The sequence below is a fragment of the Jaculus jaculus genome, chromosome 8, assembly GCF_020740685.1.
Source record: "Jaculus jaculus isolate mJacJac1 chromosome 8, mJacJac1.mat.Y.cur, whole genome shotgun sequence".
Lineage (NCBI taxonomy): Eukaryota > Metazoa > Chordata > Mammalia > Rodentia > Dipodidae > Jaculus > Jaculus jaculus.
Window position 1 is genome coordinate 74,288,464 of NC_059109.1, and position 22,743 is coordinate 74,311,206.

The window sequence follows — 22,743 nt, forward strand, 5'->3', positions numbered from 1 at the left end:
TCTAGCTGACAGTAGCTAAAAATAGCTGAAATTGTTGCCTCATAACCATTGAGGATTTTTAGGCGCTCCTTAAACTTCATTCCTTCCTTGCTGCCTTTAAAAGTAGTAATGACACATTGTTCTTGGCTAACAGTCTAGGAGGTTCAGATCTGGGAGTTAAAATTAAAACCATTAAGTAGGATATGGTAGTTCAAATCTTGAGGTCAGCTACTCTGGAGGATGAGGCAGGAAGATGGCTTGTTCCCAGGAGTTAAGAGGTCACCCTGGGCAACAAAGTGAGAATCCAGCTCCAAAAAAGTCTGTCTGTCTTTATGTATACATCCATAGATATGAAAATGATTTTAAATTTCCAGTTTTGGCATTTTTAGAATTCATCTCACACTCACGTTAGAAAGCAGATAATATTTCTACCTTGATTTGCAAAATAAGAAACTTGTTTCAAAGGGCAGATGCTATTAACAAAAAATGACTACCATTTATTTAGAGTATTTCCAGGATGACCTGTGAATGTCACCTCACCAGTACTCAACAATCTCTGAACAGTAAGACTCACTAACACGACTCTCAGGTGAAAAACCTGAAACATACAGGAACAACCACTTGTTTAAGTAACCCCATCAGCCACGGTAGGTTCTCAGGTATAGTACCAATGGTAGCACACCTCTGTCCTTGTCAGTGTTAGTATCCTCTCATTGTCCCTTACCTTGCAGCTGTAGAGGCTGTCCTGCTGTGAGCTGCCGTAGTTGACTATGTGACAAAGTGAACTTGTTCCCCTGAAACTGCAGTGTCACAGGTGTCTCTGGCTGAGTAACACGACTCTGTGGCCCTGCAATGGATGCCAGCTGAGCTATTTTCACTACCTCCCCACCTGTTGAAATGCAGAGGAAAAGGTAAACCAACTAACACCATTTTGATTAAAGTTTGGGATTGCTACATGACACTCATTGTAAAGAAGTGTCTATAGTAAACTTAAATGTCTTAGAAACAACAATTAGGTGCTGCTTTTTACTAGCTTAAGAAAACAGCTATTTTAAGGAAAATAAGGGCTGGAGGGATGGCTTAACAGTTAAGACGCTTGCCTGCAAAGCCAAAGGACCCAGGTTTGATTCCCCAGGACCCATGTAAGCCAGATGCATAAGGTGGCACATGTGTCTAGAGTTCATTTGCAGTAGCTGGAGGCCCTGGTATGCCCATTCATTCTCTCTCTTTCCCTTTCTGTGCCCCCCATAATAAATAAATATTAAGAGAAATGAAAAAAACAATTAAATGTCATATTTTAATGATTAATCACACCTAGTATAGATTTTAGATGTCAGATTTTAAAAAACACCCTTGGAGCTGGGGAGATGGCTTAGCAGATAAGGCACTTGCCTACAAAGCCAAAGGACCCCAGTTTGATTCCCCAGGACCCACATAAGCCAGATGCACAAGGGGGCCCATGTGTCTGAAGTTTGTCTGCAGTGGCTATAGGCCCTGACATGCCCATTCTCTTTTTCTCTATCTGTCTCTTCCTCTATCTCTCAAATAAATAAATAAATATTTAAAAAGCAAATATCAAAAGTAGCAGAAACAGTAGGGTGTTGGTGGCACATGCCTTTAATCCCAGTACTTGGGAGGCAGAGGTAAAATGTTTGTCATGAGTTAAGGCCAGCCTGAGAGACTATACAGTGAATTTCAGGACAGCCTGGGCTAGAGTAAGACCCTACCTCAAAAAAAAAAAAAAATCTAATTTCAATAGATCTGACAACTCTTCAGAGGACTTTAAAAATGTGAGTACATATTTCCTATCTTGTCTCAAAGAGCCTATATCACTGGCACAAAAGAACAAGCTTCAATCACTTCAGTCACACTCCTGTTTTAAAATCTAGAAATACATTTAAGTCAATCAGATGCAAAGCTTCAAGATATAAAGTTTCATATTAATTCAAATTACATCATAGGATCTGATCTGTAACATTTACTATGAAAAATGTAAAACTTAGCATTGTTTGGAAATCTAACTCAATGTCATCATATGTCCCCAACTCAAAACAGTCCTCCTTTTATCAATAACTAAGCAGCAGCTTAAAGGCTTTCACTCAACAGGTGCTATCCAAGTTGAAATACTCCTCCCAAGAGAATCCATGCCAGAATATTAGTAGTGGTGCCATAAGGAAAATAGTTAGTATAAAAGACTAGAAAAAATATCTAAGATGTCTTGCCCATAGGAAAACTGCACAAGGAAGGGGAAATGAAAATCAGAGGCAAAGATACCCGCAGACATGGACATCTCCCCTCAGTCCTCTTTGGTCCACGAACAGGTGAGGTCATTTGACCCACCCACTTCATATGGTCACCTACACATAACTCCTCCCCAACCAATATAACTCTCCTCCTACAAAAATGTGATATATAGTTGGCCTCCTCTACTTATTTAATTGCCTAAGACAGCCACTCTCAGCAGTCAGCCATGAAAAAGACTAGGAATAAAACCAAGCTGGACCTGTGAGTCTCCCATACTGCCCCTAGAATGGTCTCAACATGCTTTGTTATAAGGAAGTAAGAATAAGATCCAGCCAGGTGTGATGGCACACACCTTTAATCCCAGCACTTGGGAGGCAGAGGTAAGAGGATCACCATGAGTTTGAGGCTACCCTGAGACTACATGGTGAAGTCCAGGTCAGCCTGAGCTAGAGTGAGAAAAAAAAAAAAAAAAAAAAAGAATATGATCCATACAGCAAGTAACAAACAATATGATCCATAGTATTTTAGGTTAGCATAATTTCCACAGGAGGATGAATATGTATGTGGAAGATATGAAAATATGCTAACCTTGCTGGCCATAATACAAAGTTCTGGGTTAGGAAAAATTACTAACATTGTGCTGTTTTAGTAACTGACTTTTCCCAAAATGTCTCTGCTGAGAAGTATTAATTCCAAGTTTAAACTTGGGAATATGTGAAATACCATAAAAGAACTAGTGGTGTCTAAGAATCTAACATTAATTACCTCACCACTTGCTCCCCAAAGTGGATAAGTGGCTGCTTGACTGAGGTTAACTGGAGGTGCCAGCACTTCATACCAGCACAACATACAGGGGCACAAGAGGAAAACGGAGCTGGCAAGGGGAAGAAGAAAGAGCAGAATAGAGAAAGGCCCTGGACGACAACCTCTGGTGAGGCCTCGTCCTGTAATAGGCATGAGGCTCCAAGCAGTGCTAGGCCTGGGCTAAAGGACAGACAGGCAGTGGACAGCAAAGGCTCTTCAGACATCCCGTGTTCCTGACACACTGTTACAGGGCAGCCAGAGCAGACCCTGGACAGTGAGGCCACTTACTGGGCAAGCGGGCCTGGGCCTGCGAGGTGAGCACCAGCCGCTGGGGCGGGGCACTCTGCCCAGCCACCAGCGAAGGGGCCTGGGGCGGGGGCAGGGGCGGGCCTGGGGCGGAAGCCTGGGCAGCGGTCTGAGCCCGCAGTTTCACTGGATGGACGGGGCCTGCTGCTGTGCTGGAGATCGAGGTGGGCTGATGTCGAGGTGCACTGGCGGAAGCCTGAGAGCTCTGAAACGGGGCTGCTGCTGCTGCTGCAATTGATAAGGTTGTTTTGTGCAAAGCTGTTAGAGGTTCTTCATAAAACGCAGTATCTTACACCCGAATGTTCAAGAAATGACACAAATATTACTACAGTCTTTAAATGAGAAGCCCTTTCTTAGGAAAAACTAAGCAACAACAACAAGGAGGAGCGGATACAGTCCTTAGAGCAAAAGAAACATAAGGCTCTCTCTGCTACCAATTAGTGAGACTCCCTGTGAACTGACAAAGCAAACGGCGTGTCTCACACTGGAAGCTGGCCCATCAAATGGTGCCTGCCAACAGTTAGAAAGTACTCTGTAATAAACAGAAGCATCTGCTCTTGTCAGTACAGAAATCATGCACTGCTGTTCTCAGCTGAGGTCATAAGGTCATTTCCAGACCCTTTCCTGCCTCTTTACCCTACCCTTCAAAGCAACCTTGATGAAGTTGAAACAGTGGCACCATACACAGCAGGAACAGGTTCAGAAGTTTCCTGAACAACCCGGACATACTTCAAGTAAACACTCTACTGAGGCCCATCACATAAATGACTAGGATGAACTTTCTTCTACAAGGAAAATCCAACATAGGAAAAAACAAACAAACAAACAAACAAAAAACAGGGTAAAAAAAAAGTCTATAGTCCTGTAGCCATACACAGTGCTATGTCTATAAATCCCAGCATTTGGGAAGTGAACACAGGAGGATCGTGAGTTTGAGGTCACCCTGAGCTACATAGCAAGATCCTGTCTCAAAAAAAAAGAACAGTCTAGGGGATTGGACAGATGGCTCAGTGTTAAAGTGCTTATTTGCAAAGCCTAATAGCCTGGGTTCAGTACCCACATAAGCCTGCACAAAGTGGTGCATGCATCTAAAATTCATTTGCAATGGCAGGAGGCCCTGGCATGCCCATTCCCCTCTTCTATCTGCTTGCAAATAAATAAATGAAAATATTTTTTAAGATGTCTAGACTTGCAGGGGGAGGGGGAACGGCTCAGTGGGTAAAGTTCTTGCTACACATGCAAGAGTACCTGAGTTTGGATTCCCAGTGTCCACATAAAATGCCAGGATGGTAACACATGTGTAACCCCAGAGCTAAGAAAGCAAAGACACAGGACAATCTCTAGGGCTCAATGACTAGCTAGCTGAAACAGTGAGCTCTATGTTCAGTGAGAAATCCTGTCTCAAAAGAATAAGGTGAAAGCAACCAAGTAAGATACTAACCTCTTGCCTGTACACCCATACCCACACACATGCACCCAGATACAAAAACAACTAAGCTGGATGTGGTGGTACTCAGTAAGCTGAGGTAGAAAGATTATGGTGACTTGAGGTCAGCCTGGACTAGAGTAATACTCTGATTAAAAAAAAAAAAGAAGTCTACAATTTATTAAGATCAGCAGGTAGCATCCCAGGAAGCCAGCGGGCAGTTCTACTCCTTCAGAAGTAACTGCAACACTCAATGAGACAGCAACGGTGCCAGGAGCTTCCCACAGCACTCCAAAAAACAGAGCTGATGACTAAGTGAGATACCTTTTACATCCGGATTGGCAGAGAATGTGGCAATGGGTGGCCGTCCTCGAACCTGGCCTTGTGGAGCAGCAGTGGCTGCATTGGTGGTTGTCGTCCGAGGTGGGTGGGTGTTGGGGAATGACACAGTGCGACCCTCAGGCTTCTGGCCATACTGCACAGGCTGAAACAACCTAGATGAACATTAGCCCAAGCAGAAGACATACAGCATCACCACACTGCAGAGAACACAGGCTCTAGAGCACTGCCCCCTGAAGACCAGGTGAGGGTCCCCAGCTCAGAAGGGAAAGTTAAAGAGGGACAGAGCTAGAATAGGATAACATTAAATACTGCTGGCAAGAACTCATTCCAAGCTTGAGGGAGCTGCTAACATACTCTTCACGCACTCAAACACTCAAAGGTATCCTCTGATTTGTGGTAACATAAGAATGAAGACTTTTTTTTTTTTTTTTGGTTTCTCAAGGTAAGGTCTCACTCTAGCTCAGGCTGACCTGGAATTCACTATGTAGTCTCAGGGTGGCCTCAAATTCACGGCGACCCTCCTACCTCTGTCTCCCAAGTGATGGAATTAAAGGCGTGCACCACCATAGCCAGCAAGACTAATTTTTAAGTATACATCAATTTATGTTAAAGGAAAAAAAACCTCTGGCACATAACATCCATAATACTAAAGTTTAGCATACAGGCAAAGTGGGAGAAAAATACAATACAATGTGACAAAATCATGGTTCAGGAAATGGACAGATAGTGCAGCACAGTAAGTCAGAAACTACAAAAAGTGCCTGGCCACGCTATTGTTCCGAATGTGATCACAGTTGAGTGAGCTCATTCACCTAGAAAATGGGAATGACAGTTTTCAAAACCCCTGCAAAAAGCCAACAAAACATACTAATGAGGCTGAGAATGTAGCTCAGTTGGGCATAGTTCTTAGCATTAGCATGCATGAAGATCTGACCCCCAACAACAACAAAAATAAAAAACAGGTATGGAGGAATATACCTGTGATCTCAGCACTTGAGAGGTGGAAGCAGAAAGATCAAAAGCTAAAAGTCACTGGGCATGGTGGTGCACACCTTTAATCCCAGCACTAGAGAGGCAGAGGTAGGAGGAGAATCACCATGAGTTCGAGGCCACCCTGAGACTACATAGTGAATTCCAGGCTGGGCTAGAATGAGATGCTACCTAGAAAAAGAAAAAAAAAAAGTTCAAAGCCAGGCTGCAGAAATGGCTTAGTGGTTAAGGCATTTGCCAGCAAAACCGAAGGACCCAGGTTCGATTACCCAGTACCCACATAAACCATATACACAAGGTGATACATGCACCCTGGGTTGCTCTGCAGTTGCTGGAGGCCCTGCTGAACCAATTCTCTCTCTCTCTCCCTCTCTGTGTCTGTGTCTGTGTGTGTATGTACCTGCCTCTTTCTCCCTGTCAAATAATAAGTAAATATTTTAAAAAAGAATGCATGAAAAGTTCAAGGTCATTCCTGATTACCTAAATATCAAGTTTAAGCCTTGCCAGAGCTACCAAAAACAAACAAAAAACAGTTTATTTATTTATTTTTAGTTTAGTTTAGTTTTTTTTTGTTTTTTTTGAAATAGGGTCTCACTCTAGCCCAGGCTGACCAGGCTGGCCTCAAACTCATGGTGATCATCCTACCTCTGCCTCCAGAGTGCTGGGATTAAAAGCATGCACCACCCACCACACCCGGCTTATTTATTTTTATTTATTAATTATTTGAGGCAAGGTCTTAGTCTAGTCTAGGCTGACCTGGAACTCACTCTGTAGCGCACAGTAATCTACCTCAGCCTCTCAAGTGCTAGGACTGTGAGTTCAAAGCCAGCTTGGGCTAGAGTGAAACCCTACCTTGAGAAAGGCAGGGGGGAGGGGGAGAAGAAGAAGAAAACAGATAAGTACAAGCAAATAGCCTCATCTGTGATCCTGGGTCTACAGGACTAAGGTTGAACAGAAACTCTGCCACTGCAGAAGGCAGCAAAACAGGTCAAAGGGCCCATGGAAGAGGCAAGGAGAATGTCTTCTAATCTTTCAACAGGTCCCTTTAACCTCCTGAAAAGTATCTTCTTTCTTTTCTTTTTTACCTAAGCATAAGATTTTGGTTACTTCTCATCTCATTACCTAACATTCCCATCACTCCTGGCCTCATGACCCCTACCTCCCCCATTGACTTCATGTAACTCTGGTATAACTTAAAAGAACAAAAACTTTACTATTAGCAGGTACATCTCTGTGCCCACCACTGCCCATAAGCACCCCAAGAGCCCTCCCCAATCAGATGCTTGGCCTGGCCATAACAGACAACACAATAAACTAAGCTTGCTTAAAGTTAACCAGAAAGGTGATTCTCAGGATGGTTACCAGCCATACTTGCCATCTGAGGGGGTGTCTTACTAAATAAAACCAAGGACCTTTGGGACATTCCCAAGAGAGATAGTAAACCAAAGTCTGATCACAGCCTTTCTTGTCACTACTGACAGTCCAGTCAGCTGAAGGAAAGGTGAACTGACCCCATAGCACAAGGAGCTGACTTCCAATCACCAAAGTCCTTAGAGCAACTAATAGACCAAACAATCCATGTGCTGCTCCCAACCCATGTCCACGCACCTGCTAGCCTTCAGCTTCACTGCTGCTGGCCGGGCTGATGGAGGCGGTGAAGCATAAACCTCCTCCATGAGTTTCCGAGTCACCTTTTTCTTATACAGCAATTCAGCCTCATGGCGAGTGATTTTATTTTCTAACCCAATGAGATCAAATATAGAAAGATCGGTTTCCTAAATAGAAAAAGACACAATACTGTATGAGGTGACAGAAGAAATATGTAACTAAGAATCAAAACCTGCTTCATGGTAAAAGTCAATCAGAGGGCTCTGTCCCAGATGGCATGCTGTCTTCTTCTGCTTGGCATACCTGTCAGGGGTTTGGATCTCCTTTCACAATTGGACAGCAGCTATATGGCCCTCCCCGGTATTATGTGAACACAGGGAATACTGAGACAAGTTTCTCATTCATACATTATAGAAAAAAAAACAGTAGGCTTCCCATGAGAAGGGAGGGGCTGAGTGTGGGCTACATGAATTGATGGGTATGTAGGAGTGACCCCTGCAAGGGTCACTGAAGAGACGACTCAGTGCCAGATGGGCACACAGAGTAGGGTGGAACATACCACAGGAGAGCACAGCCCTCCGTGTAACAGCAGGTAGTCAGATGCTTAACTGTGCCTCTGGCAATAACAAGGACCCTGCCTTCCCCAGCACGACCCATCTATGTGTTTAGAACTTTAGATAACACAAAAGCAATCACCCCACAAGGAGGTTGAGAGCCAAAGAGGACCATGGATAGATTCCCACAAATATAAGCTGCCCACGTAACTCTTGGCTGACAAAACAAAAACAAAATGTAGCCTACTCAAAAAAATAAGGAGGAGCTGGGCATGGTGGCACACACCTTTAATCCCAGCATTCAAGAGACTGAGATAGGAGTATCACTGTGAGTTCAAGGCCACCCTGAGAGTACATAATGAATTCCAGGTCAGCCTGGGCTACAGTGAAGTGAAACCCTGCCTCAAAAAAAAAAAAAAAAAAAAAAAAAGCTGGAGAGATGGCTTAGCAGTTAAGCACTTGCCTGTGAAGCCTAAGGATCCCGGTTGGAGACTTGATTCCCCAGGACCCATGTTAGCCAGATGCACAAGAGGGCACACATGTCTGGAGTTCATCTGCAGTGGCTGGAGGCCCTGGCGCACTCATATTCTCTCTCTCTCTCTCTCTCTCTCTCTCTCTCTCTCTCTCTCCCTCCCTCCATCTCTCTCTCTCCTTCCTTCTCTCTGTCACTCTCAAATAAATAAATAAAAATAAACAAACAAAAAAATAAGGAAGAGCGTAAGGGCACCCTGAGTCTACATAATGAAAACCTTGAAAATCCAAAAATTACAGTGGCTGGAGGTCCTGATGTGCCAATTATCTCTCTCACTCTCTCTCATTTAAAAAATTAATTAATTTAAAAAAGGACAGTCTGCTGGGCTTGCTTAAAAAAAGAAGGAAGGGAGGGAGGGAGGGAGGGAGGGAAGAGAAAAAGAGTTAGCTGGACATGGTGGTTCATGCCTTTAGCCTCAGCACTCAGGAGGCAGAGGTAGTAAGACCACGATGGGTTTGAAGCCACTCTGAGACAACATAGTGAATTCCAGGTCAGCCTGCGCTAGAGTGAGACCCTACCGGGGGTGGGGGGGGGGGTGGGGGGGGCACGACACTGTCATTCTGACAAATGTACAATGAATATAGGATGACCCTATATTAACTGGAAAAAAAAAAAAAAAGGCCAGATACAATAGGCTACATGTGAATCTAGTTCTGTAAGCTGTCCAGAACAGGCATACCTACAGACAAAAATGAGACTGGTGATAAGAATGGCGGAAAACTGGCCTATACAGGTGTATAGATTTTATCTACAAAGTGCCTAACTAAAAGTCCTCTACAGCATTTCTGAAACCTCCACCTACCTTCCAAAACTCTCTCTCCAGCACCTTGAGAATAAGAGAGGCAGATTGGTACCGCAGAGAGCCAGCTGCATAGGAGGAACCTGGGACCCGCGGTTCAACCAACCCAGGGTGGTTGCAGATACGCTGCAGTCGTGTCAGGACACTAAGGACACTGATAAAATGCCCACTCTTCAGAGCTTCCTGAGTTCTGTTCAGAAAGAAGAGTTAAGGACAGTTCAGTCTCAATCAAGGGCAAATGTGCATTCATCATCAGAAATAACAACCAGCATGATTTTCCCATTATCAAATTTGTAAGTTAGTTATGTATCATGTTGAAGTCAACACTTCCACATAGGTCTTTACTAAATCATGCACCGAGTCCCTACAGAATCCAAGTGCATGACAGTGCATGGAAAGCACTTTCCTAGGTATGGAAATGGGGCCTAATTCAGCTTACTGAGGAGAAAGAAGACAAAGAGGAAGTCTCCCCTCTCGGAGCAGGCTCCACGGAATCAGCCAAAGACCAGCAATATAAGATCTGCATTCACCCAGGAGGGCCCAATGTTACATCTCTAACAGCCCCACAGCAAATGTTACACTCTCAAACATAAGCACCTGGGGCTAGAAAGATGGGTCAGTGGTTAAGGCACTTGCCTACAAAGCCTAGTGATCCAGATTTGATTCCCCAGTATGCATGTAAAACTAAATGCACAAAGTGATGCATGCAACTAGAGTTATTTTTTTGCAGGGGCTGGAGGCCCTGGCATGCTCACACACACTCATTCTCTCTGTATCTCTTCTATCTTCTTCTGCTTGCAAATAAACAAAAATCAAACATAAGCACCTGAACCTATGGGCACAGCCAGAGAAGACTGACAAGTTAGATTTCCTGGACAATAACTTATTAGAGCTTCTATGTGGCAGGCAATCAAAGGAAAGGAAAGGAAAGGAAAAAAAAAAGAAAGGAAGGGGAAGGGGAAGGGGAAGGGGAAGGGGAAGGGGAAGGGGAAGGGGAAGGGGAAGGGGAAGGGGAAGGGGAAGGGGAAGGGGAAGGGGAAGGAAAGGAAAGGAAAGGAAAGGAAAGGAAAGGAAAGGAAAGGAAAGGAAAGGAAAGGAAAGGAAAGGAAAGGAAAGGAAAGGAAAGGAAAGGAAAGGAAAGGAAAGGAAAAACTTCAAGTAAACTTCCCCTGTGCTGTCAGTGGTGCCTGAACTCCAGAGAAGGTGCATCTCTTCCCTAAACTTATTCTTTACTAACTAGAACCAGCATGTCAACCAAGGCTGGCCAGCAGAGGATGACATCAACATTTTGCTGTAAGATCTGACAGATGCAGAGTTGTAGCAACATGGAAAAGTATTTTCTGTCCATGCAATTTCTACATTGTTTGAATGCTATGAGTATATACAGGTTCACTGCTCTTACTCAGAATAAATGACAGACTGCTGTACTACCAAAGCACCTTGTTGATAACTGCCTGGGGAATCCTGCCAGGGACCAGGCATGCACAATTACAATCTGCCCTAAACTTTCCAAAAGCTTTTAAAACATGCCATAACAATAGCCAATCCATTTCTCTCTGCCCCCAACCTTTGGCTTGTTTTTGTTTTGAAGCAAAGTCTCACTTTAGCTGAGGCTGACCTAAACCCAGTAATCCTCCTGAGTGTTGAGTTTAAAGATGGAAACCACGCCATTTCTTTAAGACCTCCAGGGAAATCACACACTACTGTAAGAACTTTAGACATATAAACTTTCTTCTCAGGGATTTGTGTACACACCTGTGTCCTTCAAATAAGGAAAAGCATGTCAAGACACTAGCCAGGTCCCACTGCCAATCATGGATGGCCAGGCATCATGCACCACTGCTTCCCAACCTTGATGCACCCCATACTATCTTCCCACAGATAAGGGCAGCATTCACACAATAGCTCTATATATGCCTGCTTGTCCACCATGCTCCATGGCCAACACTAGTACAACTCTCCTGGTTGAGTTCCTAACTGACCCAGACAACAGCAGCAGAACAGATGTCAATGAACATCAATCACACTATACATGTGGCAAGTTTATGAGGCCAAAGCACATCTAAGGGTGGAGAAGAAGGGTCAGATCAGAATAAGCCTGAGGAAAGTGGCAGGGAACTGCGAAGCCCACAGGTCTCACTGACACAAGCTCCAGTTGAGGCTACACAGAGTGAGTGTGCTCCTCACAGCTGAGAAAGCAGACAAGGACACATGAGCCAGCACTCACCCAGGCTGTAGAATAACATCCTCATACAAGGCCTTTTGTCGACTGGACAGGCGGCACTTCAGAACATGCTCATACTTCCTCGTCAGCTGCTTCTCTACATCTCTCTTGGTTCTCCTCAAAATAAATGGCTGTGTCACCTATTGGAACGAACAACTGTTTTTCTCCCAAAATGATGACCATTTAGCAGAAGGCAAAAGTGCTTTATAAAAGTTAGCCATAGTAACAGAAGCAGACATACCCTGTGTAACCTTATGACCACTTTGTGGTAGTAATCCTGATTTTCCTCACTGGGGGCTTTCAGAGGGAAGCTCAGATAAGGTCTTGAGATCCCAGGAATGAGAAAGTGCACCATGGTCCAGAGCTCCAGGAATGTGTTGTGTAGTGGAGCATCGATCAGAAGCAGGCGCTGTTGACTACAAGCAAAGCAGGGCAATGCTGGAACTCTGAAGCACATAAAGTAGCTACATAATTGTTCCCTATGGCAATGTGGGGGGAGAGGGCTAATGCCAATTCTACAAGTGCCTTTAAGAAAGGAACTAAAGAGCTGTGACAAAAGTGAAGGGTATGTTGTCACTAAAAAGCAACTGGTGTGTCTGAAATAAGCTACATTTCTTCTAAAGAATCCCTAGCTACCAACAAAGATCACTTGGGGATTTGAGGAACACACAACACTTGAGTGAAGTCAGACCTCTGCAGAGTAAAGACTGCTTCCCAGTGTCGCTCAGTCATGCCCTTCACCCGCTGCATTTCGTCGATGACAAGGCACTTCCAGCGCACCCGTGAGAAGGCAGTATAACCCCTGAAGAACTGCTTGTAGGACGTGATGCAGATGTGGAAGCTGTTGGGCTCAGTCCACTCCTGAGGCATAGAAAGAAGCCCTGTTTTCCCCCGCAACAGTTTGCAGAAGACTACACCAGGCTATCACACCCAAGCCACTCCCACTGCTAGCAATCCCACCCATTCTTCTCAAAACTCCTACACAGGAAAATGGCTGAGTTGATAGTATTCCATTTCTCCAGACTCCAAAGCACACCTGCCAACAAATCAAGCAGCTTTGAAGACACTGACAACCATCACTAGGAAAATATTATCAGAAGGTATTCTTGAAGAGGAGCAAACTATTATTTATTTATTTAGAGAGTCAGATAGTGAGAGAAAATGGGTACGCCAGGGCCTCAAATGAATTCCAGGCACATGCACTACCTTGTACATCTGGCTTATCTGGGTACTGAAAAATGAATCTAGGTCTTTAGGCTTCACAGACAAGCACTTAAACCACTAAGCCATCTTTCCTGCTCCAAATCAGGATTTTTTTAAAAAATAATTTTTGGTTTTTTTTTTTAATTTATTTATTTGAGAGCAATAGGCAGAGAGAAAGAGAGAGAGAGAGAATGGGCATATCAGGGCCTCCAGCCACTGCAAACGAACTCTAGACATGTGCACCACCTTGCGCATCTGGCTGACATGGGTTCTGGGGAGTCGAGCCTCCAATCGGGGCCGCTAGGCTTCACAGGCAAGTGTTTAACCGCTAAGCCATCTCTCCAGCCCCAAAATCAGCTTTTAATAATGCATAGTTTAAGCAAGGAAAACTGGGTTCAGAAAATAAGAAATGCAGACATATCCATGTTATAGGAAATGACCAACTAGACAGAGCTATGGGATTCCTTCTAACATTTGTGTTGAACTAGATCCCAAATGGTGGCATTAAGAGATGGACCCTGGGCTGGAGAGATGGCTTAGCGGTTGAGCGCTTGCCTGTGAAGCCTAAGAACCCCAGTTCAAGGCTCAATTCCCCAGGACCCACATTAGCCAGATGCACAAGGGGGCGCATGCGTCTGGAGTTTGCAGGGGCTAGAAGCCCTGGCGCGCCCACTCTGCTCTCTTTGCCTCTTTCTCTTTCTGTCTGTCACTCTCAAAAAAATTTAAAAGATTTTTTTGTTTTTGGTTTTTTGATTTTTCAAGGTAGGGTCTCACTCTAGCCGAGGCTGACCTGGAATTCACTATGGAGTCTCAGGGTGGCCTCGAATTCATGGCAATTCTCCTACCTCTGCCTCCCGAGTGCTGGGATTAAAGGCGTGCGCCACCACGCCCGGCTCAAAAAAATAAAAATTTTTTTTAAAAAATCAAAAAAAAAGAGATGGACCCTGAGCCGGGCGTGGTGGCACATGCCTTTAATCCCAGCACAGGCAGAAGTAGGAGGATTGCCATGAGTTCAAGGCCATCCTGAGACTATATAGTGAATTCCATGTCAACCTGGGTTAGTTAGACCCTACCTTGAAAAACCAAAGAGAGAGAGAGAGAGAGAGAGAGAGAGAGAGAGAGAGAGAGAGAGAGAGAGAGAGAGGGCTTACCAGTTAAGACTAAAAACCCAACTGCATTCCCCAATACTCACATAAGCCAGATATACAAGGGGGCGTATCTGGAATTTGTTTGCAGTTACTGGAGACCTTGGCATGCCCCTATTCTCTTTCTCTCTCGCTGCATTTCTTCTCAAATAAAGAAAAATCTTAAAATCATTTATTAAGGAAAAAAAAGGAGGGGGGGCTGGAGAGATGGCTTAGCAGGTAAGCACTTGCCCGTGAAGCCTAAGGACCCCAATTTGAGGTTGGATTCCCAAGGACCCATGTAAGCCAGATGCACAAGGGGGCGCATGCATCTGGAGCTCCTTTGCAGTGGCTGGAGGTCCTGGTGTGCTCATTCCTTCTCTCTCTCTCTCTCTCTCTCTCTGTCTCTGCCTCTGCCTCTTTCTCTCTGTCTGTCACTCTCAAATAAACTAAAAAAAAAAAAGAGGGCTGGAGAGATGGTTTAGCAGTTAAGGCACTTGCCTGTGAAGTCTAAGGAAGGACTCAGATTTGATTCCCCAGTACCCACATAAGCCAGATGCACAAGTGGCGCACGCTTCTGCAGTTTGTTTACAATAGCTGGAGGTCCTCCTCATACATCCATTCTCTATCTGCTTCTCTCTATATATCTCAAAATAATAAAAAATAAAATAGGGGGATGGAGAGATGGCTTAGCGGTTAAGCGCTTGCCTGTGAAGCCTAAGGGCCCCGGTTCGAGGCTCGGTTCCCCAGGTCCCACGTTAGCCAGATGCACAAGGGGGCACACGCATCTGGAGTTCGTTTGCAGAGGCTGGAAGCCCTGGCGTGCCCATTCTCTCTCTCTCCCCCTATCTGTCTTTCTCTCTGTGTCTGTCGCTCTCAAATAAATAAATAAAAATTAGAAAAAAAAAAGATGCAGGCATATGCCTTATCTTTAAAAAAATAAAATAAAATAAAATAGGGCTGGAGTCATGTCTCAGCAATTAAGGCGCTTACTGGCAAAGTCTAAGGACTCATGTTCGACTCTCCAGGTCCCACATAAGCCAGATGCACAGTGACTCAAGTGTGCAAGGTCACACATACACCTAAGGGGGAACATGCACCTGGCATTCAACTGCAGTGGCTATAGGCCCTGGCCCACCAGTTCATTTTCAATCTCTCTCTCTCTCTGTGTCTCTTACATTAAAAAAAAAAAAAAAAAAAAGGCTGGAGAGATTGCTTAGTGGTTAAGGTGTTTGTCCCCAAAGCCAAAGGACCTTGGTTTGATTCCCCAGGACCCACATAAGCCAGATGCACAAAGTGGCACATGCATCTGGAGTTCGTATGCAGTGACTGGAGCCATGATATACCCATTCTCTCTCTCTCATGCTTCAATAAGTAAAATAAATAAATATTTTTTTTAAAAAAATGGCAGCCCATTGGGCTTGTCTCAAAAAATAAATGAAGAAAATATATATTTGAAAAAAGGAATGGACCATCTCTGCCATCAAGAATGAGTCAGCACTTTATACAGGCTGAAAGTATCCTTTTTGCCCTTCTACCTTCTGCAATGTGAAGAAAGGACGGGAAGGGGAGGGGAAAGGGAAAGAAGGGGAAGAGATTGATATGATAGATAGATACCTGTCTCTTCGCTTTAAGTTCTCTATGGCTGCCAACATAGGAAAGGGTTTTGAGCCCAGGACACCAACGCTTCAACTCAAGTTCCCACTTGAGTATGTTACAACTTCTCACAACCACAAGATGAGGGCCCCAATTACCTACAAAAGGAAAAACAATCTGTCAAATCCAGGCCTCTGGAACTGTATGTGACCAGAAGCTTAATAAGTACATGGCACATGAAGGTAAACGCTACCCTCCAGCACCATCATGCCCAGAACAAGAAGTTGGTTCCACTGCAATGCTGCAGGGAATAGGCCCACTGTAGAAAGAGTAGTCACAAACTGAGACACATTAAAACCATGTGAACCAAGCATGGTGGTGCACACCTTTAATCCCAGCACTCAGGAAGCTAAGGTAGGAGGATCACTGTGAGCTCAAGGCCAGACTGGAGCTACATAGGAAGTTCCAGGTCAGAATAGGCTAGAGTGAAACCCTACATGAGGGGGGGGATGGGAGAAATGTGAACTCCTACCATGAACTTGAGGAAGACTTCTCAAATTAAAAAAAAAAAATCAGGTGTGGTGGTACATGCCTTTAATCCCAGCACTTGGGAAGCAGAGGTAGATGGATCACCATGAGTTTGAGGCCACCCTGAGGCTACATAGTGAATTCCAGGTCAGCCTGGGCTACAGTGAAACCTTACTTCAAACCCCCAACACCCCCCCTCAAAAAAAAGGAAAAAAGGAAAAACTCAAAACTCTTCTCTACAGTCAACCCCCAGAAACAAAGTGTCTAATAAAGAACCTCAGTGCCCCAAGTCCTGCTTAGTCCTTCCCAGGAACAGGTGTCCTACGGCTCAAGCAGATACTGTGTCTCCTTATTCCTTACTGTTACCATCTTCTCTCCAGTCTCAGCACATCTCATCCACCCAGTGATCTAGCTTAGTCTGAAAACAGCATAAAAGTTCACTGGTGTACCAGAAAGCAAATTTATGTACCACAAATGAAATACAAAGCAAGGTTGAAGACAGAAATGGCTGAGTTTACAATATATCTGTGCTTCACACATCTACAGCTATTACTATTACTATTCAAAGCACTGCTGCTGATCCTGAAAAGGACCACCCAAGAGAAAAATGAAAGCTGGATGTGAACAGAAACTTCAGGGAAAAAAAAATCACAAGTCAATGACCTTTTTTCTGATGGTGCTGGGGATTCAACCCAGGGTGGATTCAGACCAGGGTAATTTGCAGGATGAACTCTAGCCTCCTGGGCCCCACCCCATTAAACTCTAAGCACATAACCTTATAAGTGAGGAAGCAAAATCAAATCCAGATAGCATTCCATCACAGGCAAAACAGGATTTTAAAACCCTAGTATGGGGCTGGAGAGATAGCATAGGGGTTAAGGCAATTGCCTGCAAAGCCAAATGACCCAAGTTCAATTCCCCAGGACCCACATAAGCCAGGTATACAAGATTGAGTGTGTGTGTCTACAGTTCATTTGCAGCAGCTGAAGGCCCTGGCATGCCCATTGTCTGTCTGTCTCTGTCTCTGCCTCTCTCTCTCTCCCTCTCTCAAATAAATAAATGAATAAAAACATTTTTTTAAAAAAACCTAGTATTATGGAGGAGACTATCTCAACATACAATACAGATAAACCAAAATGTCCTTAGGTAACACAGTACTGTGTATAAAGTGGAAACAAAATTAGCCCTAATAATATAACCTGGGATTCCACTCTTCAAAAGGGAAAAGTGGCTATGTGTATGTGTAAAAAAGTACTGGTTAAACCTAAGGGGAGGCTAGGCAAGCCACTATCAGGCTGTCTCATGATCCCATCAGCCAGAGAGGGAAGTGCATCAACAAGGCAACATTTTAAAAAGAAAACAGAGCCGTGTGGTGGTATACACCTTTAATCCCAGCACTTAGGAGGCAGAGGTAGGAGAAACTCAACCATGAGTTCAAGGCCACCCTGAGACTACACAGTGCATTTCAGGTCAGCCTGGGCTAGAGTGAGACCCTACCTCAAAAAACCAAAAAGAAAGAAAAAGAAAGAAAAGAGGGCTGGAAAGATGACTCAGCAGCTAAGATACTTTACTGCAAAGCCTAACAACCAAGTTCAATTCTCCAATATACCCATAAAGCCAAATGTACAAAGTGGTGTATGCAACTGGAATCTGGAACATGGACCATCCTATGCATACTACCTGTCAGTGCTTAGTTGTCATCACCATTATCAGATCCACTGTCATGGTAGGACAGGGCTTCAAGCGACCCTTGCTTTACTTAGAAATATCTTCAATGAACAACAGCAGTGATAACAACATTTTGGGTATGTCAATGAAAGGCCATTTTATGCTTTAAGAAAAAATGTCAAAGCTCTCAATTTAATACAAAACATAGTACAGAGTTGGGTACTATACAGTTTCCAGCACCCACTGGGGTCTCAGAATATGTTCCCTGTAGATAAAGAAGGATCAATGTTGTTATAAATATATTAAAACATATTAGCATTTTTTTTTTACTTTAATAAAGTTGGAGGGCCAGAGAGATGGTTTAGTGGTTGAGGTGCTTAAAAGACCCAGGTTTGATTCCCCAGGACCCAAGTAAGCCAGATGCACAAGGTGGCACATGCATTCCTTTGCAGTAGCTAAAGGCCCTAGTGCACCCAATCTCCCCACCTTTCTATCTATCTGCCTCTTTCTCTCTCAAGCAAATAAAAATGAAATATTAACATAAAATAAGATAAGTGCTAGAGCAGCTTCTGGCTCAGAGTTTGCAGGTCTTCGCCACAAGCCACTGAGCATCTTCCCATCTCTGAGCAGACATCAGCCTGGAAAATAAAACATCTTCAGAAATGAACCCGTGCGTCACTGAAAACAACGCTACTCAGTCTTCCATGCAAGGTGTGCTGCAAAAGAATGGAGATGGAGTCCCCAGTCCCATTCCTATTGGGGCAAGATGGTCTCGAACTCGTGGAGATACTCACACCTCTGCCTCCCTAGTAATGGGAGTGCACCACCACACTCAGCTTCAACCACTTTTATTGCTGCTCTATCCACAACAGCCAGGAACTGATCAGCCCAGAAGCCCATTAACAAGTGAATGGTTAATGAAGATGCAGTACATATACAGTGGTTAAAAAAAATGAAATAGGGAATTACCATGGGATATATTTTATAATCATGGAAAATGTTAATAAAAATTTTCAATTAAAAAAAATGAAATGATATTTCAGGAAATGGAGCAACTAGAGATAAATCATGTTAAATGAGGCCACACAGGATTGGAAAGACAAACACTATAGGTCCTTTGTCATATGCTGTTGCTAACCTGGTCCAGCATCAGTTAATGTAAGCCATTATAAGTCTCAACAAGGACATGGTACAACAATGAAGCTAGGGAAAAGGAGAATGAAGGACAGAGGGAAAGAAGGGCAACTTGACAACATGTTGATGGTCAGCCAAAGAGAAAGAAGAAATGAAGCCGGAGAGGATGGAGAGGCTCAGGGATAGAGGAAGGAGGCATGGGGGTTACACAAAACTAATGACAACCTAAATCAACCACACAGAAACCCTCCTGGTTACCGTTCTCCAAGGCAGCCCCTCAATAAAAGGGAGAAAGGAACAGAACATAACAGCCCATAACAGGTGGAGGAAGCATAACACTAAAACCACAGGCCTGGCTAGTCTTGAGCAGGGCCTGAGTTGGTCTTCCCAACATTGAGCTGCTGTTCAGGAAGACATGATATCCCCAAATAATACAGGCCATTCCCAAACCCTTGGTTACCTGCAAGAGCTAAAAGCAAGGCATTATTGCTGAATACACCACAGCCTGGGGCTGCAGGACATCAAGTGACCATGCTGAAACTGAGATGGAATCCAGTTCTCACCTGACCAGCCCTGACCACCCCCTCCAACAATGATGACATCAAAATAGAAGAAGATGCCTACAAAGATGTTTCAGAGGTCAAAGGGACCTATTTGCAAAGCCTGCCAGCCTGGGTTAGATTCTCCAGTAAGCACATAACACCAAATGCACAATGTGGCCTTTGTGCCTGGAGTTTGCAGCAAGAAACACTGGTGTTCTCAGACTCTCCAACTCAAATAAGAAAATAAGAATATTTTTAAAATAGGGACTAGTTGAGCATAATGGGTTCAGTGGTGTGAGAAAAGAGGGGATGGTACTGGATTATGTACAGGGCCATGGTCTATATGTATGGAGGTTGTCAATAATTTATTTATTTTATAAAGCATCTCCAGCAATACTGAGAGACACAACATCAAGGAAACACAGATAAGTGATAGAGGAGGAAACTAATCCCTCTCCTCTGGCCTCTGCATGCACATGCACGGAGCATGCACATATGCTTCACTACATGCATAAACACACATTCCATACTAGACAGACAGACAGACAGACACAGACACAAACACACACACACACACACACACACACACAATATATATAAAAGAATATATCTTAAAATATAAGTTTTAAGGGTTTTTTTTTAATTTATTTTGAGAAAGAAGTTGGAGGACAATTTGGCAAAATGCAGGTGACAAGTAGGAGGAGGATAGATGTATGGACAGAGGACATTAATAGGTGAATGTTACCAACGTACATTGAGTACTGAATGATAAACTTCATGAAACCCATTGTTTTGTTTTAGTGCACATACTTTCATAAATGTAAAACATGAATGACGATCCCAAGCGCAGTGATTTTATCCAGCATAGCTGACTACAGGTTCTTCTGCACGATCGATCCCAACCCTCATCAAGTTGCCTCCATTAATCCTCAAATAATGGGTCCACTTAGTTCATGATAGCTGTTACCTTTTATCACTGGGACAAACTACAAGAAACAAGCCAGGTGTGGTGGCACAAGCCTTTAATCCCAGCACACAGGAGAGAGAACTTAACTTGAAAAACAAAACAAAAAGAAGTGAAACACACAACCTAATGGGAGGTGGGGGGGAAGCATAGATTTGTTGGCACATAAAAGTATATTTATCACCTTCAAATTTTTCTCCATCTTACTACTTTTCCTAATTTAATTTACTGCATGCAATTATATGAACTTTTATTTACTAATAAATAATAATTTGGTATAAAAAATAAAATAAGAAAGCAAGATAATTTTTTACACCATGAAGTAATTACACATATATGCATATACAAAGTTTTTTGTCCTGTGCATGCGTTATCTCCTTGTTGTGGGGATTAAACAACTAACCAAAAGCAGTTTATAGAAGTAGGAGATTTATTTCTAGTTTATAGTTTCTATGGAACATTTAATCATGCTAGGGAAAACCTAGCAGGAGCAGATAGCAAGACTACATCTTCTTAACAGAAGGAAGTAGGCAGCAAGCATAAGCTTGCTATGAACAACCAGTGGATCATGACTAATAACCTCAAGACCTGTTCCCAGTAACAGAGCTTTGCCAGCAAGGCTCCACGTCCCTAAGGTTCTACCAGCTAGGAATTGAGTATGAGACTTAATCACAAGCACATGAGGCTATAGGGGTTATTTTACATTCAAGCCACCACAATACATATAAATCTATACTAAAATAGTACATTTAGAACTTTGCAATACTAGGTCAAAAGCAGAAACAGGGCTGGAGAAATGGCTCACTGGTTAAGCCTGCAAAGCTTAATGACCTGGGTTCAAGTCCCTAGTACCCAGTTAAGCGAGCTGCACAAAGTGGCACATGCATCTAAAATTCACTGGCAGTGGCTAGAGGCCCTGGCACAACGATATTCATTCTCATTCTCTCTCTCTCCTTGCAAATAAATAAAAAATAAAAAAATTTTTTTTTTTTAAAAAAGGTAGGAATAGTAGGGGAAACCCTTCAACATGTTGGTCTTGGGAAAGACTTTCTGAATATAACTCCAACTGCTCAGACAATAAAACCCCAGATTAACTGCTGGGACTTCGTGAAATTACAAAGCTTTTGTACAGCAAAGGACACTGTGAATAGAGTACAGGGGCAACCTACAGAATGGGAGAAAATCTTTGCCAGCTATACATCTGATAGAGGATTAATATCTAGGATATACAAAGAACTCAAAAAATTAAATAGTAAGAGCTGGGCATGGTGGTGCACGCCTTTAATCCCAGCACTCAGGAGGCAGAGGTAGGAGGATCACCATGACTTTGAGGCTACCCTGAGACTACAAAGTGAATTCCAGGTCAGCCTGAACTACAGTGAATCCCTACCTTGAAAAACCACTAAAACAAAAAACAAAATTAAATAATAAGAAATCAAACAGCCAAATTTTAAAAATGGGCTATGAAACTAAATAGAGAGTTCTCAAAAAAATAAATATAGATGGCATATAAACATCTAAAAAAAAAAATGTTCAACATCCCTAGTCATCAGGGAAATGCAGATTAAAGCTACATTGAGATTTCATCTCACTCCTGTCAGACTGGTTACCATCATGAAAACAAATGACCATAAATGCTGGCAAGGATGTGGAAAAAAAGGAACCTTTCCACACTGTTGGCAGGAATGCAATCTGGTGTAGCCATTGTCATAATCAGTGTGGAGGTTCCTGAAACAGCTAAAAATAGATCCACCATATGATCCAGCTATAGTACTCCTAGACATGTACTCTAAGGACTCTTCTCACTACCTTAGAGATACTTGTTCAATCATGTTTATTGCTGCTCGATTCACAATAGCTAGGAAATGATACCAGCCTAGATGTCCCTCAACTGATGAGTGGATAATGAAGATATGGAGTTCTACACAGCGGTCAAGAAAAATGAAATTATGAAATTTGCAGGAAAATGGATGGATCTAGAAAGGATTACACTTAGTGAAGTAACCCAGGCCCAAAAAGCCAAATGTCACATGTTCTCTCTCATATGTGGGTCCTAGCTACACATGATTGGATGTCTGTGTGAGTAGAAAGAAAACTCAGTGGCAGAGGCCAGTAAGCTAGAAAGGAGATATAAAGGGAATAGAAAGGAAGGGATAAGGGGACTTAATAGGATGCT

General features: G+C 43.4%; 1 protein-coding gene across 14 annotated transcripts in view; it reads right to left on the bottom strand.

Moving 5' to 3' along the window:
• The window catches only part of Ep400 (E1A binding protein p400), a 209,566-nt gene that overhangs the window by 56,983 nt on the left and 129,840 nt on the right, over window positions 1-22,743 (bottom strand). For 10 of the 14 annotated variants that reach the window (XM_045156107.1, XM_045156093.1, XM_045156098.1 and 7 more), the window contains 9 exons: window positions 15,753-15,889; window positions 12,500-12,669; window positions 12,050-12,224; window positions 11,812-11,948; window positions 9,588-9,774; window positions 7,700-7,866; window positions 5,084-5,253; window positions 3,316-3,561; window positions 704-868 (listed from right to left, as the gene is read on the bottom strand). In XM_045156107.1, coding sequence (XP_045012042.1) covers window positions 704-868; window positions 3,316-3,561; window positions 5,084-5,253; window positions 7,700-7,866; window positions 9,588-9,774; window positions 11,812-11,948; window positions 12,050-12,224; window positions 12,500-12,669; window positions 15,753-15,889 — 1,554 coding nt within the window. The remainder of the gene's footprint in view (window positions 1-703; window positions 869-3,315; window positions 3,562-5,083; window positions 5,254-7,699; window positions 7,867-9,587; window positions 9,775-11,811; window positions 11,949-12,049; window positions 12,225-12,499; window positions 12,670-15,752; window positions 15,890-22,743) is intronic. The other 4 variants (XM_045156101.1, XM_045156106.1, XM_045156105.1 and 1 more) reach the window with 2 other exon arrangements.